This window comes from Gymnoscopelus microlampas (genome assembly GCF_963454915.1).
Source record: "Gymnoscopelus microlampas genome assembly, chromosome: 5".
Lineage (NCBI taxonomy): Eukaryota > Metazoa > Chordata > Actinopteri > Myctophiformes > Myctophidae > Gymnoscopelus > Gymnoscopelus microlampas.
Window position 1 is genome coordinate 43,793,849 of NC_139942.1, and position 27,403 is coordinate 43,821,251.

General features: G+C 39.8%; 4 protein-coding genes across 4 annotated transcripts; all 4 read right to left on the reverse strand.

Annotated features, from left to right (window-relative positions):
- Positions 1–1,390: 1,390 nt before the first annotated feature.
- On the reverse strand, positions 1,391–5,411 carry LOC311045642 (uncharacterized protein). The gene is made up of 5 exons (XM_084057598.1): positions 5,366–5,411; positions 3,743–3,976; positions 2,700–3,037; positions 2,029–2,588; positions 1,391–1,907 (listed from the first exon to the last, which is right to left on the reverse strand). Exons 2-5 carry the CDS (start codon positions 3,957–3,959, stop codon positions 1,679–1,681), a joined length of 1,344 nt encoding a protein of 447 aa, XP_083913724.1. The 5' UTR covers positions 3,960–3,976; positions 5,366–5,411; the 3' UTR covers positions 1,391–1,678.
- Positions 5,412–8,741: 3,330 nt separating this feature from the next.
- On the reverse strand, positions 8,742–11,336 carry LOC311045830 (uncharacterized protein). The gene is made up of 2 exons (XM_084057886.1): positions 11,013–11,336; positions 8,742–9,143 (listed from the first exon to the last, which is right to left on the reverse strand). The coding sequence occupies exons 1-2, from the start codon at positions 11,303–11,305 to the stop codon at positions 8,888–8,890; spliced, it is 549 nt and encodes a 182-aa protein (XP_083914012.1). The 5' UTR covers positions 11,306–11,336; the 3' UTR covers positions 8,742–8,887.
- Positions 11,337–15,914: 4,578 nt separating this feature from the next.
- On the reverse strand, positions 15,915–19,819 carry LOC311045696 (uncharacterized protein). The gene is made up of 6 exons (XM_084057656.1): positions 19,725–19,819; positions 18,819–18,872; positions 18,182–18,431; positions 17,586–17,914; positions 16,913–17,478; positions 15,915–16,786 (listed from the first exon to the last, which is right to left on the reverse strand). Exons 1-6 carry the CDS (start codon positions 19,752–19,754, stop codon positions 16,546–16,548), a joined length of 1,470 nt encoding a protein of 489 aa, XP_083913782.1. The 5' UTR covers positions 19,755–19,819; the 3' UTR covers positions 15,915–16,545.
- Positions 19,820–21,550: 1,731 nt separating this feature from the next.
- On the reverse strand, positions 21,551–27,403 carry sdr39u1 (short chain dehydrogenase/reductase family 39U, member 1). Its single transcript, XM_084057585.1, has 6 exons — positions 27,284–27,403; positions 25,922–26,028; positions 24,848–24,930; positions 24,003–24,124; positions 23,543–23,695; positions 21,551–23,071 (listed from the first exon to the last, which is right to left on the reverse strand). Exons 1-6 carry the CDS (start codon positions 27,297–27,299, stop codon positions 22,644–22,646), a joined length of 909 nt encoding a protein of 302 aa, XP_083913711.1. The 5' UTR covers positions 27,300–27,403; the 3' UTR covers positions 21,551–22,643.

Consider the following 27,403-nt stretch of genomic DNA (forward strand, 5'->3'; position numbering starts at 1 on the left):
CGCAAGGCTGAAGTCAAAAGGGGGAGATTAATGTTTTCATTCCTTTGTCTGTGGGTGTGTCTGTGAGTCTGGGGATTATCATACAAACCACTGGACTAATCGGCACCTAATTTCTTGTAGGAGGTGAGCTGTCTAGAATAGGCTCTGTCTGTCTGCCCAGTGGTTCCCAACCAGGGGGCCGGGCTCCCCTCGGGGCACCAAAGATCACAGGTTGACGTCCCCTGCTTCCAGAATCCAGAGGGTATATGCACTGGTGCACTGCAGTTTGGGTTGTGCTCCCTCACCGTCTGGTAGACGCGACCCCATACTGGTTTTTCAAGTCCATGGTTAACCATCTAGATGTCCCATCCCTAATGTCAAGAGCGGCAGAAAGCATGCACAGATGTGTGTGTGTCTGACTGTGTGTGAGAGGGAGGAATAGTGTGAAAATGCTTATAAATGTGCTATTTTCTTTTTTTTTTGTATGATGAAGTAGTGCATTCGTTTACAGAGAAAAAACATAAAAAGTTGAAATATGGAGACACAAGGTTTCTGCCTGACAGCAACGTTATGTCACATAAATTAGCCATCAAGGCCAAGCAGTACAGACTCAGTAGTAACTTTAGTTATTTATGTATTTTTGGGAACAAAAATCATTATGAGCATTTATGCACTTTCAAATTGTACACAGCCATCTTTGTCACGCAAATAAAAAAAACTAAAGAAAATGAAAAAGAAAAATTTGGCAAACATACAAAAAAAAGGAGCGTTCATACATGGCATCACCTGAATTCATACAAAAAAGGAATTTCCTCTTTAATTATTAATTAAAATTAAATACAAAATGAAATTAATCGGAATGGTCATTTCAAATACCCCAATACAAGATGTCAGACTGGAGTTTAGCTGTAATATTATAAAGAACCTTTCATGCCATTGATGTATTATGGGCTGCAATGGTTTAAACCAGAATAAAGTTATAATTTTTCTTGCCACTAGTAAGTGTGCAACAAGTAGCCTAAACCTTTTGTTTATCCACAGTAAACAGTAACTTCCATAATATAAGTCAATGTATGTAAGGGATAAATCAAAATGGCAAGTATTTCTAACCCTGTCCCAATAAGCTTCCAATTTTGGACAATCCCAGGAAATCTCTAGTCCTTCCAGCACAGGTCTATTTTGTTCATATCAAATTTGGAGTTACTTTATTTCTGAAGTTGGTGGCTTGTCTGCTGGTTGTGTCATACATCTCCTTGACAATCTACAAGTTGAGCCCCATAGCTGATGTACAAGCTTGTGTCGTGATGCGACGTGTTGTGAGCTTGTAGATCGGCTATTTTCTTTTTACGTTTTTCACCTATAATGACTTGGCCAGAATAGGGATCAAGATAGGGATATTAAATACTTTGGATTTATTTATGATTTAACTCAGTAATTGTGTCGACTGGCCTGCAACCTTTATGTAGTTATGAATAATAAACCAAGTTCTCAATGGCGTGGCTTGTTTTCATTGCGAGTCAACACTAACACTAGCCCAATTTTTGCCGAACATTAGCCCCAGAAAGCTAGGATTCATTGGGTTATTTAAAAAAAAAATCAAATCACATGGCTCTCAGGATCCAATGATCCATCATTGTGGTACACATATGTGTGTACACTTGAAGTGGGTGTATAATCAGACAGTCTTGTTCTGAGGTGCTTAGGACTTTGGTGGAGGGCATGTGATGTTTTTTGTCTCATCAGAACAGAATTCTCTGATCTTCTCAAAAAAATATTTCTGCCTGTCCATGTCTAGTCCAGGTGGAGCTTGGACAATAAGGCCATCTATCGCGGGCCAGACATCAGCGTTCAGCAGCATCTGAAACTCGATGGGTTCCGCATCACAGTGTTCTTTGGCCATAACCACACCAGGTCTCTTGGCATCAAAGCTGTAATAGAATAGAAGCAAGATAGTTTTATTTAATAAATTGCCTACTGTCCCCAATGTGCCCGTTTCACAAAATGTTTATAAAATAGATAGATATACTGTACAATGCCAATGATAATTACCTGAAGTGCCGGTATCTCTCAATGTGTGGGACGCATCTGAAGTATCTACTCAGGTGCTGGTCCCAATCGTAGGCTTCAACAAGCACGGTGCCATCCTCTAGTCCTACAAGCTGGGGAATGTTTAGTTGGCGCTTCTTAGGCGTGCTGTCCCTCACAACCCCAGCAATGTCTGACAAAGTCTGCACTCTGGTCTTCCTAAAGACCTGCTTGACCAGTCCAAAGAGCAAGTCAGTGCCAGACAAATCATGCCCTGTAATCCGAAAGTGGAGGTCCAGCTTCAGGTGTAGTTTGTGCATGGTCCGCCAGGCACAGTACAATAGCAAACAATTGTTCCTGTTTTCCTCACTGCTATAAAGGTTAGCACATGTTTCACCAACTCCGTAGTTGCTGAAGAAATGATGCAGGTAGTGTATGTCTGGTTCTCTTGGTAACATCCCTTCATCGATTATATAACTCACTTGCTTCGGCATCCCTCCACAGCAGACACCAAAAAGGAGACACTTGCGTGGAATCAAAAAATACAAGGGCCCGGGTTGTTGAGGGTCAGAAGGGTAGTGAACCTGAGTGAGAGAAACAGAAAAAAAGATTGGATACATTGACATCAACATCTGCATACCATAGTATTGTGTTTAGTAAAACAAATCAGGGGTGGTTATGATGATTATTTTTACCGGTTGTGCAAATTCATAACTGTAGCTCATAGTGATCTTCCTGCTGGCAGGTTTGGAGGGCCCCAGAGACAGATGTTTTTTTTTACAGATCATTCCACATTCAGCATTCATCTCCTGGTACAACAAGTTCTCATTTTTGACAAGGTCGAGATGCTGCAGCTGTTCCCGTATTTTGCCAGATTTCGACTTTATCGAGATTTTCGTCAGGTCGGCACGAAACAGCTTCTTGTTACCGTGGCAATGCAAGCACAGATCTGTCTGGGGTTCCTCGGTTATTATCTGAGGGAGGAAAAACCTCCACATCTTTTTGAAGTTGGTCAGATCAACAACACGCTCCCCTGCAAAGACAGAAATATTATGAGCACCTTTACACACAACATTACTGTTCATTACAAAATCATTTAACACAATTTAAAATCGATAAAAACAGGCAAACCTTTGGCAATAATGGTAGAACTACACGCTCACAACAACACGGTGTGGGCTTGCAGATCTGCTATTGTCACTATCTGATGTAGAACTAAGTGTATGGTTAAGTTTTCTATATACTATACACCACAAAAAAAGTGGAGAGTCCTGGGGATAGAGGGAGACCACTGTATACTGCAAAAACGTTTCGACCCATTAAGACCTGAGGCTGATTCTACAAATGCCTTCTAAATCAGTAGTTCTCACACTTTCAAGATTTTTCAAAAATGTTCAAAAATAGCAGGTGTATAAGCTTGTATATCTGCTATTTTTGAGTGGTGCCAACCACTCCTACATTTGACTTTGTCCGTGTCCGTCCGTCCGTATGTCCGTCCGTCCGTCCGTATGTTTGAGCACGGCTGATTGGTCAAGCTTCGCGTGACAATATGTTGTCACGTGTCAGGTGACAACATATTGTTGCTGATTGCAACACAAGGATGCAACCAGTTACACTTTCAAAGGCACCACTCTCTTCACACTGGGTGTGATTTTGTAATAGCCAACGCACAAATCTAAAATGACACAGATTCTTCCCCGGTTTTAATGAGTTAATGCCTTCAAACTTTTCCACATACCATCACCAAGTTTTTCCACAGCTTCGTTGTAGGCACGCCACACTGTGTCTTCGTTCAAACTCAATGGCAGCTTCCTCGTACGCAGGTCCTCGGCACCGGCGGCACGACACGACGGGTGACGTCCACGCAGGATGATGCCGTGATCCTCAGCATAGTTCAGTATGAACCGCACGACTCTTCCCACGTCCTCCTGAGGGTATTGACTGAACTCCTCCATGAATTCTCCACCTGCAGCTGAAAGATTGTTCACAGGTGGTGGTGATGAGTGACAGACTGAACGTTCTCTAGTCGTAGTAGTAAACAGAGTAAGAACAGCAGCATGCTGTGTAACTTTATGCTTGGTCGAAGCGGGGCGGGGGGGGGGGGCTTGGCCTTCACTCTGGATCAATAGCTAATGAAACCAAAGATACTAATCTAACACTGGTTGCAGTGGTGTAAAGTACATAAGTACAAGTACTCAAGTACTGCACATAAGTACAATTTTGAGGTACTTTTACTTTACTGGAGCATTTCAACATTTCTGTACTTTTACTTCTACTCCACTACATCTCAGAGGCAAATATTAACTTTAGAACAAAACATTACCCACTTCAGCCACATTTCGGCTATTTTCAAATAGCATATCATATGCTATTTACGAAAGATTTTTTCAGACATTTTAGACATTTGAAAACTGTCTTTGAGACACACATATACAGTCATTACTTCACCGGGTGAAACAACACAGCTTTCGCCATTGGAATTGCATCACTGAATGCACACATTCGTTACATTGTGTGGTTTTATTTTGTCAAAGCGCAGCATATGGTGAAGCATTGTAGTGCAATTCATTGCAACAACCACTTGTGAAAAATGAAAACGGGACGCCTAATATTCTAAAGCAGGGGTTTTCAACCAGTGGTCCTTGAGGGGGTTCCAGGGGGTCCCCAGCCAAATTAATAGTTAGCAACCAAATTGACCCTTATATGTGTGAAACTCTGAGAGTGTACAAATGGAACCAAATGGACCCGTTAGGATGGTGATACAGTGTAGATTGGGACCCCCAAGAAATCTAAATGGTTGAGTCCCTGGCATATCTTTTCAAATGGGGGTCCCTGGGCTAATATTTGTCAATTTGGGGGTCCTTGACAAGAAAAAGGTTGAAAACCACTGTTCTAAAGTAAACTTTCCGCGATTCTGCCAGTAATCATGACTTTGAGACATTTTTTTGCTTGCCGGGGCCAGCAAGCCAGGTACTTGCTTGCCTGGTACTTTAAGTCACTTTGATACCAAGTAGTATCAAAGTAAACTTTGACTTCCGGACCTTTACTTGTAACAGGGCATTTTTACCTCACAGTATTGATACTTTTACTTAAGTAAAAATGTTTAGTACTTTTACCACCACTGAACTGAGGGAATAAATCTAGCCTTGGATAAAGAAGACTATCATGGATAGATGCTTTTTTTTTTGTTTTAATCAAATACGGAAGCAAAAGTAAGACTCGATAAAAAAACACATGTGTGATAGTCTTGATCTATTAAAGGCTAGAATAAATCCGTAAACCAAATTGTCCATAAAACAGACCATATGCAACATTCTTCTTAAGATGTTAAATGTTAACTTAAACTTTGTTAAAGACAAACCTTGTAGTTTCTACCGCTTTAGGTCTTCTCTTCTAAATGTGAGCACGGTGCCTGTGTGACTACTTAACTGGTCCTCCTGAAAACAACACACAATGACAAAGAGTTCCGGGCGGAAACGTAAATGAACTTGAACTTCCAAGCAGTGGTGGAAAAAGTACTCACATTTTGTACTTAGTAAAGTAAAAGTACCAATACCACAATGTAGAAATACTCTATTACAAGTAAAAGTCCAGTGTGAATTTAATACCGATTTTTTTCCCCATTTCACAAGTTTCCAAATGTATAAAAATACCTTGAAAATAGCAGATCTACAAGCTCAATGCTTTGTGAGCTTGTAGATCGGCTATTTTCAAATAGCCTAAGTATGCATAGGGCTACAATGGTTAATGCAGTGATTAATGTAATAATAATCAAAATCTACAAAGTAATTAAATAACTTTTCAAATAATTGTATTGGAGTAAAAGTACAATATTTGCCTCTGAGATGTAGTGGAGTAGAAGTAAAAGTACAGTAAAGTACAGTACTTGAGTAAATGTAATTTAGTTACTTTACACCACTGCTTCGAAGCACACAAAACAAACCAATATGTCTAAGGAATACATCATAGCCTAAACAAAAACTAACATATAATGGCAAATAATTATGGCACCTAAATATGTGTTTACATTATAACAGTTGAATACTGTTAGGCTGTTGTGTAGACATATAAAGGTATTACTCACTCATAACTCGGCATAGTTTTCAGTTTTTGAAAATATTTTTGCATATAACATGCCAAAAAAAAGGTATCAATAATTGTTTTTTTAAATTATCAAAATATGTTTCTATCATCTATTCTATCAATTAGTCTACACCTGTATATTATAAATGATTTGCATTTGGCCCTATCAAGCACACTACTATAGTGAGACAAACGGAGGACTTTGTTTAAACCTGTTTCAGTAATTGTCCTTTCTGGGGTGCAACCTTTATCTAGTTATGAATAATGGCTTTCAATACAAGTCAAGCTCTCAATGGCTTGACATGTAGTGTTTCCATTGGGAGTCAATTCAATGGGGCTTTATTGGAATGAGAAAACAAACGTTAACATTGCCAAAGCAAGTACACTAGCCTGTGTATTTACTATTACGGTATGTATTTACGTTTCCTGTATTATTTACATGAATCCTACAAGCCCCATTAATCATGCGTGCCGTAACTATGTATTGTCTTAGGTGCTAAAACAATTACCATTTATTGTGCTGAATAGACAGTTGCATTCAAAAGACCCCAAAGAAAACAAAAACATCAGAATTAGAATTTAATGGTGCAAAGAAAACCACTATTACAAAAACAAACCCTGTACAAATAACCACAGAATATCTCCACATTAATGACCAGTAACCTCCTAAATCCACTTAAGCTGTATTTGGGTAACGTCATGATAATATAAGGACACATTCAAGTATTTGACAATGTATAAAGTCACCATACCAACTTTAATGAGGCAGTATCGTGTTTAAAAAAGAAAAGAAAAAAATATTTCCTGGAAAGTTAATATTTTGGACATAGCTGGTTTCTGCCTGACAGAAGAGATATGAAAGTAAAATATCTGATATAGAGTATAAAAAAAATAATGTTCACATAAAATGTAAATCCTCTATACTTAGCAACAGGGGTCCACCAGGGCTGTACTACCAGGGCTCCTTTTCCCCCTCTACACCAAATCTCTCACCCCAAAAAAGGGGTAGCTGGTGTGGTAAAAAAAAACAGTATTTACAATTTGAAAAAAGAAACAGTATTTGCAAATAGACAATGTAGGAAAAAACATTTAACAGCATTTAAAAAATGTAATCGTGTGGATCCAATGGTCCATCATTGTGGTATACGTGTGTACACTTGAAGTTAATCTAAAATCAGACAGCCTTCTTCCGAGATGCTGTGGACTTCGGTCGAGGGCATGTAATGCTTTGTGAGCTTGTAGATCGGCTATTTTCAAATAGCCTAAGTATGCATAGGGCTACAATGGTTAATGCAGTGATTAATGTAATAATAATCAAAATCTACAAAGTAATTAAATAACTTTTCAAATAATTGTATTGGAGTAAAAGTACAATATTTGCCTCTGAGATGTAGTGGAGTAGAAGTAAAAGTACAGTAAAGTACAGTACTTGAGTAAATGTAATTTAGTTACTTTACACCACTGCTTCGAAGCACACAAAACAAACCAATATGTCTAAGGAATACATCATAGCCTAAACAAAAACTAACATATAATGGCAAATAATTATGGCACCTAAATATGTGTTTACATTATAACAGTTGAATACTGTTAGGCTGTTGTGTAGACATATAAAGGTATTACTCACTCATAACTCGGCATAGTTTTCAGTTTTTGAAAATATTTTTGCATATAACATGCCAAAAAAAAGGTATCAATAATTGTTTTTCTAAATTATCAAAATATGTTTCTATCATCTATTCTATCAATTAGTCTACACCTGTATATTATAAATGATTTGCATTTGGCCCTATCAAGCACACTACTATAGTGAGACAAACGGAGGACTTTGTTTAAACCTGTTTCAGTAATTGTCCTTTCTGGGGTGCAACCTTTATCTAGTTATGAATAATGGCTTTCAATACAAGTCAAGCTCTCAATGGCTTGACATGTAGTGTTTCCATTGGGAGTCAATTCAATGGGGCTTTATTGGAATGAGAAAACAAACGTTAACATTGCCAAAGCAAGTACACTAGCCTGTGTATTTACTATTACGGTATGTATTTACGTTTCCTGTATTATTTACATGAATCCTACAAGCCCCATTAATCATGCGTGCCGTAACTATGTATTGTCTTAGGTGCTAAAACAATTACCATTTATTGTGCTGAATAGACAGTTGCATTCAAAAGACCCCAAAGAAAACAAAAACATCAGAATTAGAATTTAATGGTGCAAAGAAAACCACTATTACAAAAACAAACCCTGTACAAATAACCACAGAATATCTCCACATTAATGACCAGTAACCTCCTAAATCCACTTAAGCTGTATTTGGGTAACGTCATGATAATATAAGGACACATTCAAGTATTTGACAATGTATAAAGTCACCATACCAACTTTAATGAGGCAGTATCGTGTTTAAAAAAGAAAAGAAAAAAATATTTCCTGGAAAGTTAATATTTTGGACATAGCTGGTTTCTGCCTGACAGAAGAGATATGAAAGTAAAATATCTGATATAGAGTATAAAAAAAATAATGTTCACATAAAATGTAAATCCTCTATACTTAGCAACAGGGGTCCACCAGGGCTGTACTACCAGGGCTCCTTTTCCCCCTCTACACCAAATCTCTCACCCCAAAAAAGGGGTAGCTGGTGTGGTAAAAAAAAACAGTATTTACAATTTGAAAAAAGAAACAGTATTTGCAAATAGACAATGTAGGAAAAAACATTTAACAGCATTTAAAAAATGTAATCGTGTGGATCCAATGGTCCATCATTGTGGTATACGTGTGTACACTTGAAGTTAATCTAAAATCAGACAGCCTTCTTCCGAGATGCTGTGGACTTCGGTCGAGGGCATGTAATGTTTTTTGCCTCATCAGAACAGAATTCTCTGATCTTCTCAAAAAGATAGCTGTGCCTGGCCATGTTCACTCCAGGTGGAGTTTGGACAGGAAGGTGATCATCTGCGGAGGGGCGGACATCAGGGTTGCACAGCAGCTGAAACTCCAATGGTTCTGCGTCACAGTGTTCTCTGGCCATAACCACACCAGGTCTCTGGGCATCAAAGCTGTATAGAATATAAACAGAATAGAATCAAGATAGTTAATTTAACCCATGAAGAACCGGGAAAGCATCCGTGTCATTTTAGATTTGAACCACTTTATCCATTATTTTATCCTTTGGCTATTCAAAAATAGCAGATATATCAGCTCATAGCTCATGAAGTGAGCTTGTAGATCTACCACAAAAAAATGTGTAAATCTTTGAATATATATATGTATTTTTAGAGCTTTTTTACTCAAATCTTTGTATCTGGGGGTCGCTCAAACAAAATATTCAGAATATCGAAGAATTTTCGATTTTTTTAAAAAGGTTTCAGCACCACTTAGTCCATTTAGGATCTTGTTTATTAAGGTCTTATCCCCCCAGCAGCAGCTCATACAACGGACGTTTCGACCCACCGGCCTTCCTCAGCGTACATGAGACATACAGACAAAAGACTACAAAGCACATTTTAAATACCGAAATATACACTGTATCACAACTAGAGAGGCATCAACACTTATTTTTGTCTTTTAAGACGCTTAATCAACTCATTGCACAATTCCATAAGAAACAGCCAAGCAGTAATTCTTCATTAAGCCCTTTAGGGTGTTCAGTTTGTAGGGTGTGTATCCACCACGCCTCTCTCTGTAAGAGAAATCTATCTCGACCCCCGCCTCTTTTTAACGGCTGTACTGCATCTATACCTTGGAACCTTAAAGAACAGACTTTTTAAAAAATGGTCGTCAAGAGCATCATCACCTGTAAAACTAAGTTTGTGGTATATCTGTTAAAATGTCCTTGTGGCCTTTGTTATGTGGATAAAACCAAAAGAGAACTTAAAGTGAGAATTTCAGAACATAAAAGTAATATTAGAAACAAGGATGAAAAATCGCCTGTGGCTAGACATTTTAAGCGGCTCTTTAAGGTTCCAGGGTATAGAGACAGTACAGCCGTTAAAAAGAGGTGGGGATCAAGATAGATGTGAGAGGTGGGGATCGAGATAGATGTGTGGGGATCGAGATAGATGTGAGAGGCGTGGTGGATACACACCCTACAAACTGAACACCCTAAAAGGCTTAATGAAGAATTACTGCTTGGCTGTTTCTTATAGAATTGTGCCAGAAAAAGAGTGCTGCTATATTTAAATGTGTCACACTTTTCAGTGCAATGAGTTGATTATGCGTCTTAAAGATGAAAATAAGTGTTGGTGCCTCTCTAGTTGTGATACAGTGTATACTTCGGTATTTAAAATGTGCTTTGTAGTCTTTTTACAATTGTGTAATTTAAAAAAAATCTGAGTCTGTCTTTGAAGGGGTGTCTAGGAACTTGCACAGACAAGGTTTTTCTAAAAAAAAAAAAAAAGTCTTCCAAAACTGAAACAAATGAATACGGTTACTGTGTTGGTTTTCTGTGTTTTTACCCTCATGTGGAAAAAGTGTTGTAACATTCAGATGTTTTTTTTTCACCCGCACCGCTGTGTGCGAGGCACCGAGGTCCCCTTTATAAGTTTCACATGTCTGTATGTCTCATATAAGCTGAGGAAGGCCGGTGGGCCGAAACGTCCGTTGTATGAGCTGCTGTTGGGGGGATAAGACCTTAATAAACAAGATCCTAAATGGACTAAAGTGAGTGCTGGTATTCCTATCTATGAAACTATGTCCGCCTGAACCGTGCACCCGGTACACATGTACTTGCTTGCTTCTTTCTCTTTCAAGTCACCGCTGACATAGAAACATACGTTTTTCAGAAAACGGTTCGGATTTAGAAGACATTTGTAGAATCGGCCTCAGGTCTTAATGGGTTAATATGTGAACTACTGTCACCAAGTGTGATTTTCACAAAATGGTCATAAAATAGAATAGCTATACTGTACAATGCCAATGATAATTACCTGAAGTGCTGGTATCTCTCAATGTGAGGGAGACATCTGAAGTAGCTACATATGTGCTTTTCCCAGTCATAGGTTTCAACGAGCACGGTGCCATCCTCCAGTCCTACAAGCTGGGGAATGTTTAGTTGCTTCTTGGGAGTGCTGTCCCTCACAACCGCAGCAATGTCTGACAAAGTCTGCAGTCTGGTCTTCCTGAGGACCTGCTTGACCAGTCCAAAGAGCAAGTCGGGGCCAGACATGTCGTGGCCTACAGTCCGGAAGTGGAGGTCCAGCGTCAGGTGAAGGTTGTTCATCGTCCGCCAGGCACAGTACCATAGGAAAGAATTGCTCTTGTACACCTCACTGCTATGAAGGTCCACATACGTTTCTCCAACTCCATAGTTGTTAAAAAAATGATGCATGAAGTTTATGACTGCGTGCCTTGGTACCATTACTTCATCGATTATATAACTCACTTGCTTCGGCATCCCTCCACAGCAGACACCAAAAAGTTGACACTTGCGTGGAATCCAAAAATACAAGGGCCCGGGCTGTAGAGGGTCAGAAGGGAAGTGCACCTGAGAGTGGAAGAATCAGAAAAATAAACATCTGCATACCATAGTATTGTGTTTAGTCAAATAAATCAATGGTATTATCGTAATTATGTTCACCTCTTGTGCATAACCAAAACTGTAGGTCATAGTGATCTTCCTGCTGGCAGGTCTGGAGGGGCCCAGAGACAGATGAGAATCATCACAGATCATTCCACACTTAGCATTCATCTCCTGGTACAACAAGTTCTCCTTTTCGACAAGGGCGAGATGCTCCTGCCGCTCGCGTATTATTTCGCATAATTTTAACCCATCCAGCTGGTTGGCAAGAAACAGCTGCTTCCTACTACTGTGGCACTGCAAGCACAGATCTGTCTGGGGTTTCTCGCTTATTATCTGAGGGAGGAAATACTCCCACATCCTTTTGAAGTTGATCAGATCAACAACACGCCATCCTGCAAAGACAGAAATGTTATGAATACCAACCTTTCCACATAATATTACAGTTTATCATTCAACCACATGAATCCTAGCGTCCTGGGCATGTTATAGACAAAATATGAATATATATGTGTGTGTGTGTGTGTGTGTGTGTGTGTGTGTGTGTGTGTGTGTGTGTGTGTGTGTGTGTGTGCGTGTGCGTGTGCGTGTGCGTGTGCGTGTGCGTGTGTGTGTGTGTGTGTGTGTGTGAGAAGATTTGTGGTTAAAAATTGTTCAACATTTTCCCAACAGTTTAGATATTTTTCAAGTATTACCAAAAAATAGCAGATCTACAAAACAATTTTTAACCACAAATCTTCTCCTCTGGGGGTCCCTGGCACACAATATTTTCAGATGGGGGTCTGCGGCCAAATACATATCAATTTGGGGGTCCTTGACATGAAAACGTTTGAGAACCACTGTTCTAAAGAACATTCAACTTTCCCACATAGTTACCAAGCTTTTCCGCAGCATCTCTGTAGAAACCCCACACTGTGGCTTTGTTAAAACTTGACGGCAGCTTCCATGTACTAAGCTCCTCGAAGGGGGCACGAGCAGGGTGAAGTCCACGCAGGATAACGGAGTGGTCCTCTGCATAGTTCAGCATGAACCGCACGGCTCTCATCGCGTCCTCCTCAGGGATGTGACTGAAACCGAATGACTCGAATATTTCCCCCTCCTCCATGATGATTCTACTTAACCTGACGCGAGCTTCTTCCATCTGGCAGAAAAGATCCATCTGAAAAGATTGTTTCACAGACAGAGGTGGAGACAGACTGAACGTTCTAGTAGTAAACAGAGAGTAAACTAAACAACAGCAGGCATGCATGCACCATGCTGCTTTATTTATGCTTGGTACAGGCAGATGGTGTGGCCTTAACTTCTGACTGGATCAATAGCCAATGAATAACCAAAGATGCTAATCAATAAGCCCCCCCCCCCCCTTCCTGTTTAATTATTTACATCAGGGGTCTTCAACAGGGGGTCCGCCAAATCTTTGTGTAATAAGATTTTTTATTTTACCTTAACCACTTGAACCCTAGCATCCCTTTTCTGAGAACTTTAGCGAAAAAAATAGCAGATCTACAAGCTCACAATGTGAGCTTGTAGATCGGCTATTTTTTTGGGCAAAGAGGTGTTTGGAGTAGAGGGAAAAAAGAGCAGAGCAAGTAAACAAAAAAAACAACAACAACAAAAAGTTAACAAAAACTTAAAAAGTTAAATCTGAAACACAATTTTATACAATATTAAGGGGGTCCCTGCTTCATCTCTCTCTCAGCTAGGGGGTCCTTGGCCTGAAAACGTTGAAGACCCCTGATTTACATTGTAGTCATTCATCCCAATAGCCCGCTTCATTGTCATTGCGGGTCTCACACCAGCATTAAGTGCTTTGCATCATAACAGTCCACTCCAATGGCCCCATCGCGTTGCCATGGGTAACGCCATATGGGTAGGCTAGAACAACGAGGAAGACACCTTTTAATTAGCACTTTAAAGTGTGCCCAGGAATGTAACGCAGAAGTGATATCACTCCTTCTAGACAAAACAACAGTGGTGGGAAAAAGTACTCAAATGCTTTGCTTAAGTAAAAGTATCAACTATCTGCCTCCTCACATCACACCCCATATAAAGAGTTCCGGTCGGAAACATAAATTAACTCCCAAACACACAAAACAAAACAAATATGTGACCAAATGTGTTACTACTAGAACGTTCAGTCTGTCTCCACCTCTGTCTGTGAAACAATCTTTTCAGATGGATCTTTTCTGCCAGAGGGAAGATGAGAATGTCAAATAAAGATGTATAAACAATCATATTTCGTTAAAACTGTTGTGAAAAGGTATCTTAGTTAAGTCCTCCTTAACTAAGATAAAAATCTAGGAGAAAAAAAACAATATATATATATAAAACATCAGCGTTTAAACAAAGAACTCCATTTAAATTTGTATTGAAACTGTATTTAAAAAACTAAAATAGTTTTTAAGAGTAACTGGTATACTATGTAGACTGTGTTTTTTGTTTTAATTGACCTTGTGTGTGAGCAAATTGGGTCCATAAAACTGCTATAGATGAAGATCTTTGATTGATTGAATACTTTATTAGTCAGAAATGTAAACAGCACAAGGTAGGCAGTCAAACATACTGACTGACTGTATAGGCTCAAAGGAGAACACTAAAAAAGTCCTGGGGACTTGTTTCCATTGTGGTCCTATGAATTCAATTCATCAACATAGCATGAAAATAACACAAACATGCATTCATTATGATTTCTATCATTAACATAAAATATTCACATCTATGTCTTGAATCAGAATCAGCGCTAGCAGGTTTAATTTAGGCTGTGAGAATCATCCTTCTCTAGCCAGAATATTCTAAATGGATTAAACTATAGTATGCCTTATCTATAAAAGATGGACAATCAAATGTGCTCTGAGTAATATTGTTTGGTTAAATTGGTTTAATAGGTTAAAGCTCTATATTCTGAGGTTGGGATTCAGTCGAATGGGATTCTTTGAACAAGCTTTTACCTGGCCTTACTATGTAACTTTCCTGTTTTAACCCCAATTTGAACCCTAGGTCTCCTGCACAAGTGCTGAATGTATTTGACCACTGAGCTATTAGAGCCTGCTTGGTCTGGGGAGAAATTGAATTTTGACCTTCAAGTCAAAAACAGGACCGTGTCCAACCTAGACACAGGATCTAAATGTCTCAATAGAAGAGCAGGGAGACAAATACAACCACCCCAATTGTACAAGTTATATATTGCATTACTCTACCATACAGATTGGACAAAATAGCATTTTATTAACTTTTTATTAACTTCAAGTCCTCTATAAAGAGCTGGCTGAATAGCAGCTGGGCATAACAGTCAATACGTTGAGCAGGTAACCTTTTACAGTTCCTTAGTTGTTCTTTGCTATTTTACTTGGCAACAATTGTATTAATGTACTTATTATGGATTATATTTTTCTGTATGTCTCTGCTAGGTTTTTTGTTTTATACTCTTTACAGTACAAACATATGGTCATATATGCACATTTGTCAATACAAAATTCAATAAATCAATTATATATATTTTTTAACTGTTTTTATTGTCAGTTGTGTTGCAGTATTATATATAGCCTCATATACATGACAGTAGTTACATTTGCATTAGTTATTACAATATTTTGAAACCAAAACAAACCGTAACATATAACAACAAAGCAAGACAAAGAGAGAGAGACAACTCAAAATAGGCAACCAAAGTATCACACGATAAGAAGTTAAACATTAGAGAATTGAATAACTGTGTAGCTTAAAATAATCTCTTTATTTTTAAGGAAGGAAGAGGTTTGGGGTGGGGGTCTGAGATGTTTGGCTTTGGCAACCGTTGGCAAATTAGTTACATCTTTTTCTTTTTCATTATTTGCATAGCAGGGGGCCAGCTTTTCATATATTTTTTATTTTTGTAATCTTAAATTATGTGATTTATTCCATACTATATAAATCATATTGAGTATTTGTTCCATAAAAGGAGTCTCCCCCAGCTCTTTAATGAGAAAATACAGTTTCAGGTGGGTAGCCTACCAAATTTCATTCAGTCAGGGAGAATTTTGTCTACTGCTCATTAATTTGTTTCATCACTTCCATTTTTTTCTTTTTAATCCTGTATGAGTTCTCTCCTACCAAATTGGCATCCCAACCTCAACATGTATTTTCTGAGAGCTATGATAGTCTACACTAAACTCGAAAGAACGTTGTAAACTTAACTTCGGTCGATGAATTCTCCCCTTCAATAATAGCAAATGGTATTGTATTTTAAATTGTTGTCATCGTTGATTACAACAAGGTATAACTTGTAAGGATCGTGCAATCGTGGAATGAGCAACACAGCTAAACGTGTGGGTAGCGCCTCCCAAAAGCTACCCACGGGCTACCCACACGTTTAGCTGTGTTGCTCATTCCACAATCCTTTTATTTATTATTGAATTGGAGAAATAATCGACTGAAGTTAAGTTTCCAAACTTCTTTTGAGGAGTTTATATCAATACCATTTATTGTTGAGCTGAATAAACCAGTTGCATTTCAGATGACCCCAAAGCATACAAAACTAACTTTGTATCAGTTTATAAGAATTTCATGGTGCGAACAAAACCACCAATTACAAAGCAAACATTGTACAAACTGGGAGAAAAGTATTTAAACATGAACAATCTTCACTTAAACCTTATACACTACTTCGTTGACGGGGGCCAACCAGGGCTCTATACATGGTCCGCTCCTTTGTTCCCCTCTAGTCCACACACCAAATCTTTTGACCAAAAATTGACAATCTACAAGCTCTCAACGGGTCACAATTGTTTTTGTCAAATGTTCGTCCCAAAATACTAGGAACCCTTGGATTCATAGGATTAAAAAGGAAGGTATTGGGGAAAAAAATGGGGAAAAAACGAACATAACTATGTATACATTTAGAGTATTTTAAATATCATCTGATCTATCATTGTGGTATATGTGTAGTGTACACACCAAGTGTAAAGTCAGGCTCTCTTGTAGGCTGGTGGAGGGCATGTGATGTTTTTTGTCCCCACATCAGAACAGAATTCTCTGATCCTCTCAAAAAGATATCTCTGCCTGTACATGCTCAGTCCGGGTGGTGGTTGGACAGGAAGGCCATCTATGGGGGGGCGGACACCAGCGTTGCACAGCAGCTCAAACTTGATCTCTTCCGTATCAGACTGTTCTTTGGCAAACATCACACCAGGTCTCTGGGAATCAAAGCTGTAATAGAATTGAAGCAGATAGTTCATTTAATATATTGCCTAATGCCTACTGTCACCAATGTGCCGTTTGCATAAAATGTTGTAAAATATAATTGCTATACTGTACAATGCCAATGATAATTACCTGAAGTGCTTGTATCTGTCAATGCTTGAGCAGCCTCTGAAGCAGCTGCTCAGGTGCTTGTGCCAGTCGTAGGCTTCAACAAGCACGGTGCCATCCTCCAGTCCTACAAGCTGGGGAATGTTTAGTTGCTTCTTAGGAGTGCTGTCCCTCACAACCCCAGCAATGTCCGACAACGTCTGCACTCTGGTCTTCCTAAAGACCTGCCTGAACAGTCCGAAGAGCAAGTCGGGGCCAGACATGTCATGGCCTGTAATCCGAAAGTGGAGGTCCACCTTCAGGTGAAGGTTGTGCATCGTCCGCCAGGCACAGTACCATAGCAAACAATTGTTCCGGTTTCCCTCACTGCTATGTAGGTCCACATACGTTTCTCCAACTCCATAGTTGTTGAAAAAATGATGTAGATAGTTTATGAAGTTTGAGGCTGGTTCGCTTGGTAACATCCCTTCATCCATTAGATAACTCACTTGCATCGGCATCCCTCCACAGCAGACACCAAAAAGGCCACACTTGCGTGGAATCAAAAAATACAAGGGCCCAGGCTGTTGAGGGTTAGAAGGGTAGTGAACCTGTGAGAGAAAGATAGAAAAAGAGCCGATGCATTGAAATCACATCTGCATATCATAGTATTGTGTTTAGTAAAACAAACAAATGGTGTTATGGTAATTATTTTCACCTGTTGTGTATAATCAAAACTGTAGCTCATGGTGATCTTCTTGCTGATGGGACTGGAGGTGCCCAGAGACAGATGATGATCCTCACAGACCATTCCACATTTAGTATTCATCTTCTGGAAAAATAACCTCTCCTTTTCGACAAATTCGACATGCTGCAGCCGTTCCTGTTCAATGATTTCTATTAACGCAGTCGGCAGCATGGCACGAGACAGCTGCTTGTTACCGTGGCAAAACAAGCACAGCTCTGTCGTGGGTTCCCTGTTTACTATCTGAGGGAAGAAATGCTTCCACATCTTTCTGAAGTTGATCAGATCAACAACAGGCTCTCCTGCAAAGACAGAAATGTTATGAATACCTTTCACCACAACATTACAAAAGCATTTAACCACCTGTCCAGTCCTGGGCATGTGTTATAGCCGGAATATAAATATATCAATATATGAATATATCAGCAAAAATAGGTAAGCATTTGGCGATAATGGCAGATCTACACACGCTCACAACGCTTTGTGAGCTTATATATCTGCTATTGTCACTATCGGACCTGAAATGAAGTGTATGGTTAAGTTTGATAACATTAAACTTTTCCACATACCAAGCTTTTCCACAGCATCTTTGTAGACTTGCCAAACTGTGGCTTTGTTGTAACTTATAGGCAGCTTCCTCGTACTTAAGTCCTCAAAGGGAGCACGACCAAGGTGAATTCCACGCAGGTTGATGCCGTGATCTTCTGTGTAGTTCAGTATAAACCGCACAGTTCTCAGAATGTCCGCCACAGGGTAGTGACTGAAGGGTAGTGAGTCCTCCATTTCTAATTCTCCACCGCTGATTGATTCTACCCACAGCTGAAAGATTGTTCACAGCGGTTGTTATAGACTGAACGTTCTCTAGTCATAGTAGTAAACAGTAAGTATAAACAGAAGCATGCTATGGTGCTTTATTTATGCTTGGTCCAGGCAGGGAGGCGTGGCCTTAACTTCTGGATCAATAGAAACCAAAGATGCTAGAAGTAGTCCAATTCATTGTTGCCATTTTGTAATTTGCAATATAACTGTAGTCCAAACCCCGTTTGTATAAAGGCTGCTCTCCACCAAACAGACTACTTAAGTTTAGACTACTACAGACTGGTAATCGAATCGAATCACATCTTCATCACAGCTGTATATATATATTTTACAACAAACACAAATTCCATAAACAAATGCAAATTCAAAAAGGAAATGGGCTAGTACCTTAAAAGCAGTCTCCTCTCCATACATCTGCAAGCACATGGGCCCAAGTTGCAACTGTACACAAACAGAAAACATACAAGGAATTAATTATTCATTATTGTATGTCTGTCTCTATGAATTGAATACCCAGGACCACAATGGGGCTGGTCGGCCCACAAAGTAAAATGAACTCATGTAATTGGCCCACTGGCGTGTCTCTCATCAGATCTACAAGCTCGCAGCGAGGCGTTGTGAGCTAAGGGGCAAGTTTACTTGAGTATTGGGGGTGGATAAATGTCTGAAAATACACATTAACAAAACATTCATTTACACTGATCATAGTGCTGTCCAACAAGTCTATGAAGCGGTCTACGAAATCAATAAAAAGGTTTGCAACACCATTTTATACAATGGGGGTCCCTGCTTCATCTCTCAGCTAAAGCGGTCCTTGGTCGTAAAAAAGTTGAAGACCCCTGCTATAGAGGCAATTAGCATATTTATAGAATGTGTAGTTTTATTTTACTCCAGAACATGGAGGGTGTTTCTTAGTTAATGACTGTTGATGTGGGGCATCATGTGTGTTAGCCCCTACGGAACCTCTCCCTCCGCTGTACGCTGTATAGCTCCGAGCGGAGGGAGAGGTTCCGTCGGAGCTACATGTGTGTATGTGCCTCGACGGCCGGAGCGGGGCGGTACTAGAGTATCTGCACGCCGGGTTTTGGTGTGCCAGTCTGGGCCACCATGTCAAGGCCGAATCCCAGTCCCACCAGAAAGTCTAGCCCTGCTTTTAGCATTGTATAATCAATCCTACCACTACCACTGTACTATTTTGCAAACTGTTAATCAAGTATGAAGTTCCTTCAAACATATAATATTCTGTCTTATAGTCATAAACTTAAACAACGAACTTAGAAACACACAACAAACCTTCCCTTCGTCATCAAATGAGTGCAACATTTTGCCTGAAAGACTGGTAACTCGAGCTGTGTTGTGACGACGCGAGGTTACATTTTCCCCATCCGGCCGTCCCTTCTTCTTCTTCTTCTTTCGTGTTTATTGGCAGTTGGCAACCATTTAAGGAGCATTACCGCCACCAGCTGGACTGGATTGTGAACTGGACATGTACAGTAAACCAAAAAAATAAAAACAAAACTCTATATTCTATTGACTAACTGGGTTTCTCTTGTGTATCTAATGATGTTATCGTATACTTTCCGTGCTGCTTTCCCTAAGAGACCTGACAGTGTTAAATCATGATGTTTCCCCTTTTCCAACTCCTGATATAATTGATTCCTCTCACTGTTGTACTTCCCACATTGGTCCCCGTCCCCCTGACAACACACACCTTACAAAGAGTTCCGGATGCATAAACGCAGTGGTGGAAAGACAGGACTAGTGATGCGAGGTTAGTTGAAGAGGGACGGCTTTTAGAATGATAAATAAACAACGCAGCAGACGACATCACGAGAAGAAATATATGTTTAGATTTATAACTGGGTTTGTGGGATATATTCTAAAGTAAGTGCTCCGAGAGCTTCCAAAAAAGAAGTAGAGACTGGATCGGGGAATCGGGGATCAATTCGGTTTGTGGTTCGCAGATCCGGTCGAGAGCGGATGCGGAAGCGACCTTTGTGTGCGTGCGTGCAAATGATCGGATACAGTGTGCGGGCTTTAGACCAGATCTGAACACGGGCAGTAAGTAGAAACCAGGCAAACAATAACACTCGTTAACACATAAAGTTTTCATTCGCCAAGACGGCCACCTGGAACGAAGCCACCGAAGAGCACTTCGTCAAAAGGATCCAGGAGAGGACAGCTCTGTTCAGTACGACATGACTGATAGATGGTTGCTATGCCAGTGGTTCTCAAACTTTTTCATGTCAAGGACCCCCAAATTGACACTTATTAGCCCGCGGACCCCCATTTGAAAAGATATGGCAGGGAGTCAGGGACCCCCATAAGAGAAGATTTTTAGGGCTCTCTAGCGGTGATTTCCAACCATTTTAATTTCAAGGACCCCCAGTTTGACATGCATTAGGCTGCGGATCCCCATTTAATGGCATTTCTATCTCTGGGACCCCAATTCATATTGTAAAATCAATGTTGTTAATATAACTCTGAGAGTGTACAAATGGAACCAAATGGACCCATTAGGGGTTGTACACTCTCAGAGTGGCAAAATGATATATAATGGCAAAATGGTATATAAAAATGTGTTAATTTGTTTACTCTGTATGTTGTTTACTTCAAGAGTTATTGTATTTTCATGGTTCAGGTTGGGGATAGGTGAAGAAGAAAGGGTTAAAAATTAATCCCATGGGACGTTGACCTGGCCAACAAGAAGAAATCTTAACTAGACACCATAAGGGTCCTAAAAAACAGGTTACAAAAAAATGTCACTCCGTTGTACTCTCTCCCCTACTAGACTATGTCAACAGCCCAACAATGAGACGCAGAGTGAGTAGACAGAAATTGTGCCATCTTAAAATAAGCATCAGAGAGGACCAATTACAGGAAGTGCTTAAGAGTAATTGAGTAAATGTACTAGGGTAACTCTCCACCACTGGACTATACTCACTCACTCACTCACTCAGAGATTCCTGAATTTATAGACAGTATAGGTATTCCTTTGAGGCCTCTGTTGTACTTGTATTATAGAGCATTATTTCATTTGTAAAGCACTTTGTAGATCATGTTTCAGAAAGTTGCTACATAAATAACATTTTATTATATATGTTGAAACGTGGCCGTTTTTTGCCAAGTGTTTACATCATGAGAAAAAACACACTGATTTCCTAAAAGAATCCCACAGGTGAGGCCCACAGGACCACTGACTGTTGAGGTAGTTTTATGTCATTGCAGGCTCTGGCTCACTGAGGTCATTAAATCATGTCCTCTGTTACTGTATGAAGGAAATTGGGATTGCATACCAATACATTTACAAATGGTGTGCGGCTGTATGGAGATGTTATTTGATGAGGAAAACTGACATGAGCTAATATCCAAGATTACATAGATATCGCTGTGGACTCGGAGATCTCCTATCTTGTTCTGTGCTGTGGAACCTGGGAATGTCCACAGGGTACATCAGTACCTTCAAGCACATTCCACATGCAACAGTAAGCGGAAATACATTTCTATGAAGCCCATGTCTATAATACATTACAATCTGCTTATAACAATTCATAATTATACTGTAGGTGTAAGCATTCATAGCCAAAGTATTAATGACATTGCTTTAGGGAAACATATGCTTATAAGTAACTATACAGTGTTATAAGCAGGTTATAATGCATTATAGACAGAGTGAAACTCTTCAAAGAAATGAACACTCAAATAAAAAGTGGAAGGAAGGTGGATCAGATTCAGTGCTAATCTCTAAAATAAAATTAAAAAGTTCCTATTGCCTGGTGTTGTATGTGGTCCTCAGAACAAAGGATTTTACTGTATAAATGTAATGTAGTGATATTAACTATATTCAGAATCATTACATACCGGGGGCAAATACTGCATATCGTCGATGTCGGGCAGAAACCTTGTATCTCCATATTTCAAATGTGTATGTTTTTTTGTCACTTAATGCCTGTTTGTATGCGAGAGCTGGCGAGAACTCGGATTACTTAATGCCCTACTTCGTCGCACAAGAGTGTCAAGCAAAAGTAGTAAAATACCCGATCAACAACTTGTAGATCGGATATTTTTACTAGTCTATTTCTGAAATGTTTGTTACATTTCCTGAAAAGTAACGGTTTAGGACATACAAGGTTTCCAGTTTCACCCGACAGCTCAGATTAAAATGATGTCACACAAGTCAAACTGCACTTTAGCATCTCTCTCCCTATTATGTTAACTCCCAACAATCTCTTTAAGGGCTGAGGACAGATCTGGGTATTTGTACCGAAACCCAGACTCCAGAGTCTTCTCGGGCACTACTTTTTGTCCCTGCGTGAGGACCACGGCTCTCTCAGAGCCCATGAGACCATTCATGACAAAGCCTGGCACCGGGAAGATGGTGGGCCGCCTCAGGACGCGACCCAGTTCTTTGGTGAAATCGTGGTTGGTGTACAGCGTGGGGGCAACTCCGTTGAGAATTTGAGGGTCTGGGGAAGGCGTGTCGGGTGAGGGCTCCAGGGCATGGGAGATGATTCCTGCTAAGTCAGAGACATGAATCCACGGAAAAGGTTGTCTCCCAGATCCCAGGGTGCCTCCGAGGCCAAGCCAAAAGGGCAGCAGCATTTGCTTCATGGCGCCGCCATCCCGACCCAGCACGGCTCCTGGCAGTAGGCAGGAGAACCAGAAAATGTCAGGTAAGAGCACACACACAAGCACACACACACACACACACACACACACACACACACACACACACACACACACACACACACACACACACACACACACACACACACACACACACACACACACACACACACTATAGCTCAAGTTATTATTCTCAGTGGTACATGGGTGGTGCACAATGTAAAAGGCCAACCTACAAGCTCACAACACTTCGCAAACGCGTTTTGAACATGCAGATCTATTTCCGGTGACCAACACCCGAGTGCAACTAAATACAAATCAGGCTTGAAATAATAAGCCACAAGAAGTTGTGGTTTACAGTGATTTTAGCTGAAGTGAACAGCTCAGCCAATCATGGAATGGAACTATTATAATTTGTAGTTTATTATATAGCAAAGTACTGGAAATATTGTACAATAATACACTTAGAATTGTGCAGTTCATACCAGGTCTGATGACCACTTGTTTAGTAGCCTTGGAAATATCCTCTGGAAGACGCCCTGCAGCTTCCCATTCCTTTACCAATGTTGACAGCAGGTCAAAGGGCGTCCATTCACTGTCTTCTGTATACTGAGCTGTAAGACTGGGCTTGTAGCAGGCTGTAGGTCAAAAGAAGTTTAGATAAACTACTGCCTGCATCATCAAGGACATACAAGTGTAAGCAAAAACAAAAAGCAGCTTAATATAAAAACTGTCATAGTTGAATACATTATATATATATATATAACATTAAAATCCTCAGTGTTGATTTTACTCTGAGAGCGTACAGATGGAACCAAATGGACCCATTTGGTTCCATCTGTACACTCGGAGTAAATTAACACTCAGGGCAGTGTATAAGCTACTGTACAACTAAACATGTGTCATATATACACCATCCATGATGGCATTTTGACAGTGACCTACCTACGCCAGTTACCAGTACCCAGGAGTGTGGGGGGTTGGGTGAAGCTGCGATGGCTTGTGCCAGGGTCTTCGTGGTGTCGATGCGACTGGAGAACAGATCCTTCTTATAACTCTCATTCCACCTGAAAACAACAAGACCAAGTAAAGGCACTGAGAAACTCTAAACTATAATACAACTTTTCAAGTAGAAATGGGCGAGATAGCTCAACTAATGGCCCATTTATACTCCTGTTCATAATGGATGTGAATGTACATACAGTATATGTTCAGAACACAAGCGCCATCGCTCACAAAGTCACAATACATGTCATACTTATTTAATATTTCAATGGAGGTTCAACCAATTTCATCCACTAGAGGGCAGGATAGGACAGCAAAAAGATGGCATATGAACTTCAATTTGTCTCTTTCTTCACTGTGTTCCATTTGCTGTGTCCATCTAGCAGAGTTTCACGGTTTCCTGCAGTATTGCACCTTACGGATGCATATACATATACTGTAGGATCAATAAGCTTTCAGACAATTTGCAGAAAGACGGATGGCATGAACGCAGAGGGAGGCTCACTCCATACACTGCATTAATGTAATCTGTATCCGTATTTAGCATTGAGTATCAATGGGCCTTATCACAAACAAACAAAAACAAATACAAAAATATATTACAAAGACACTATTTGGTCTACATTTGTAACATCAAACTGATTGCAGCCCCAAACCGCTTATGATGACCACACATATTATGTGGCCTGGATGTAAATGCAAGAAAACACATGTTTTCTTATAAGCAGGTGTAAAGACAGTTCTGTCCTCAAAATTTCAACTAGTTTGAGCGGTTAGTACCTCACCATCTAAGAGGGTTCATAAGGTTCTCTCCTGCCAGGTTGACAGCGCCCTCACATGGTGGGAGGCCCCCAGACTCCAACTCACCCTATAGAAACAATGCAGCGCAATGTCAACAAAGTTGAACGCACCGCTGCACTTATCAAAATAATTTCATTCATCATGTACAACACAAAACACTGTATTGATGGCTTTGTGGAAAAGTCACGCTGACAAACTGCCCTACTAAGGACAAAGCACAATGCAAATCGGTTAAGCAAGACACTTAGAAGGCAGACAAAAGCTATCATTCTACAATACACTTTAAAGTCAGTCAGCATGGTCCAGCTACAGAGGCGGTGGAGTGCCAGTGTGCCACCCATTGACTGTATACTACCTCATCCTTTGGAATCAAAAGGTTCAATCAGGTTTAGATAAGACTCTTGCCCTTTCCCCACGATGCCATCCTTCTGGGATATTCATGTAAAATGCTGAGATCGTTTTGGGATATAAATCTATCTATGTATGTATGTATATGATGCTGCTATCGTTCTAGGATATTAGTCTATATGCTGTAATTATTCTGGGATATGAATCTACTGTATATGTATGATGCAGCTATTGTTCTTGGATATAAATCTATCTATGTACGTACATGATGCTGCTATCATTGTGGGATATGAATCTATGTCTATGTACATGCTGCTATCATTATGGGATATGAATCTATGTACATGCTGCTATCATTGTGGGATATGAATCTATGTACATGCTGCTATCATTGTGGGATATGAATCTATAATGCTGCTATCATTATGGGATATGAATCTACTGTATATGTATGATGCAGCTATTGTTCTTGGATATAAATCTATCTATGTACGTACATGATGCTGCTATCATTGTGGGATATGAATCTATGTCTATGTACATGCTGCTATCATTATGGGATATGAATCTATGTACATGCTGCTATCATTGTGGGATATGAATCTATGTACATGCTGCTATCATTGTGGGATATGAATCTATAATGCTGCTATCATTATGGGATATGAATCTATCCATGACCAAAATCACTTCTATGACATCATACTCACCCACGTGATTTTTCCTGGACCTGGCTGGCGAGATATGACTGTGACCTCATGACCTTTGTCTCGCAGCAAACGTGTCAGCTCGCGGCCCACGAAGCCAGACCCCCCTCCTTCAAACGGAGATAGGAGGACAATGAACACCATTACAAAGAAATAAAAAATTATGCCACGTCCAACAACAATTCATCCTCACTTTAAAGGCAGAGCAAGTGAAGCAAAACTTTACAAAAATATTTTTTGGTCAAAACAAAAAGTTTTTTGTTAAAAAGGTAAAAGCACTATATTGGCTACATTGCTATAGAGTGTTTGTTCAGTATAACAGGGGTCCTCCCATCTCTCCAGCTCTTTAATAAACAGAAAATACATTTTCAGGCAGGTGTCAACATTTCAGCCAATCAGGAGAGAGTAGCCTATACCCATTTATCAGCTTCATTTTGATGTGAAGTGTAGCTGCAATTTTGTCTGCTCATTTCTTTGTGTCATCACTTCCAATTTCACTTGTTTAATCTGTATCCTGTCTGAGTTCTCTCTCCTGATTGGATAACATTGGTATACCAATCTGAAAATGCATTTTCTGTTTATTAAGCTGGAAAGACATGGATTCTGTTACTGGACAAACACTCTATCTATGGCAAGGAATACTATCAGAATATAGAGGTATTTAACACGTATTTTAACTAAAGAAAATCACTTGCCCTACCTTCAAGAAAGTATCTGAATGGGACAAAAACAATGCAACACTCATAACAAACGTCTGTTTAACTTTTTTGTTTGTTTGTATTATTGATTGATTGAATACAGTTTAATACAAATACAATGCTAACATGATTAAACCCAAGAAAGCACTATGGCTTGTTTCTATTGGGGTCCTGACTCCTGCGTATCAAACTTTGCAAGCCCATTGAATGTACCTTAGTGTCAACAGACACTATGGAAACAAGACCACAATGAAAACAAGCCCCTATGGCTTTTTGTGTTATCCTTTTAACAATCACTGTAAACCGTACCTCTGTACAAATTGTTAATAAAGTGTTCAATCAATCAAAAATGTCCTGTTTGAGTTGTAATGACACACACACTGAAACAAACTGGATGGATGTTATAACAACAACATTCATTAATTTGTCAAAAAATGGCAGTGTGTGACACACTGCTGGAGGTGATACTGTGAAAATAGCAGATCTACAAACTCTCAAAGCAAAGCGCCGCAACGCGTTGTGAGCTTGTAGATCTGCTATTTTCGGTGCGCGACACAGCGCGCAACCAAGTATAAATGAGCTGTTACCAAACACACACTGACCTTCCCTGCACATTGAGTCTGGGACTGAAGCACATATAATCACAACAAGAAAAACATTCACATACCTATTAATACCCTCATGACCACAGACGTCCCGGTTATAATGTTATAATAGGTCGCAGTAACAGTTTAATATTGTACAGTATGTCCAGACTGTCCTGTCTGTGCTCTACTGCATGTCTGAT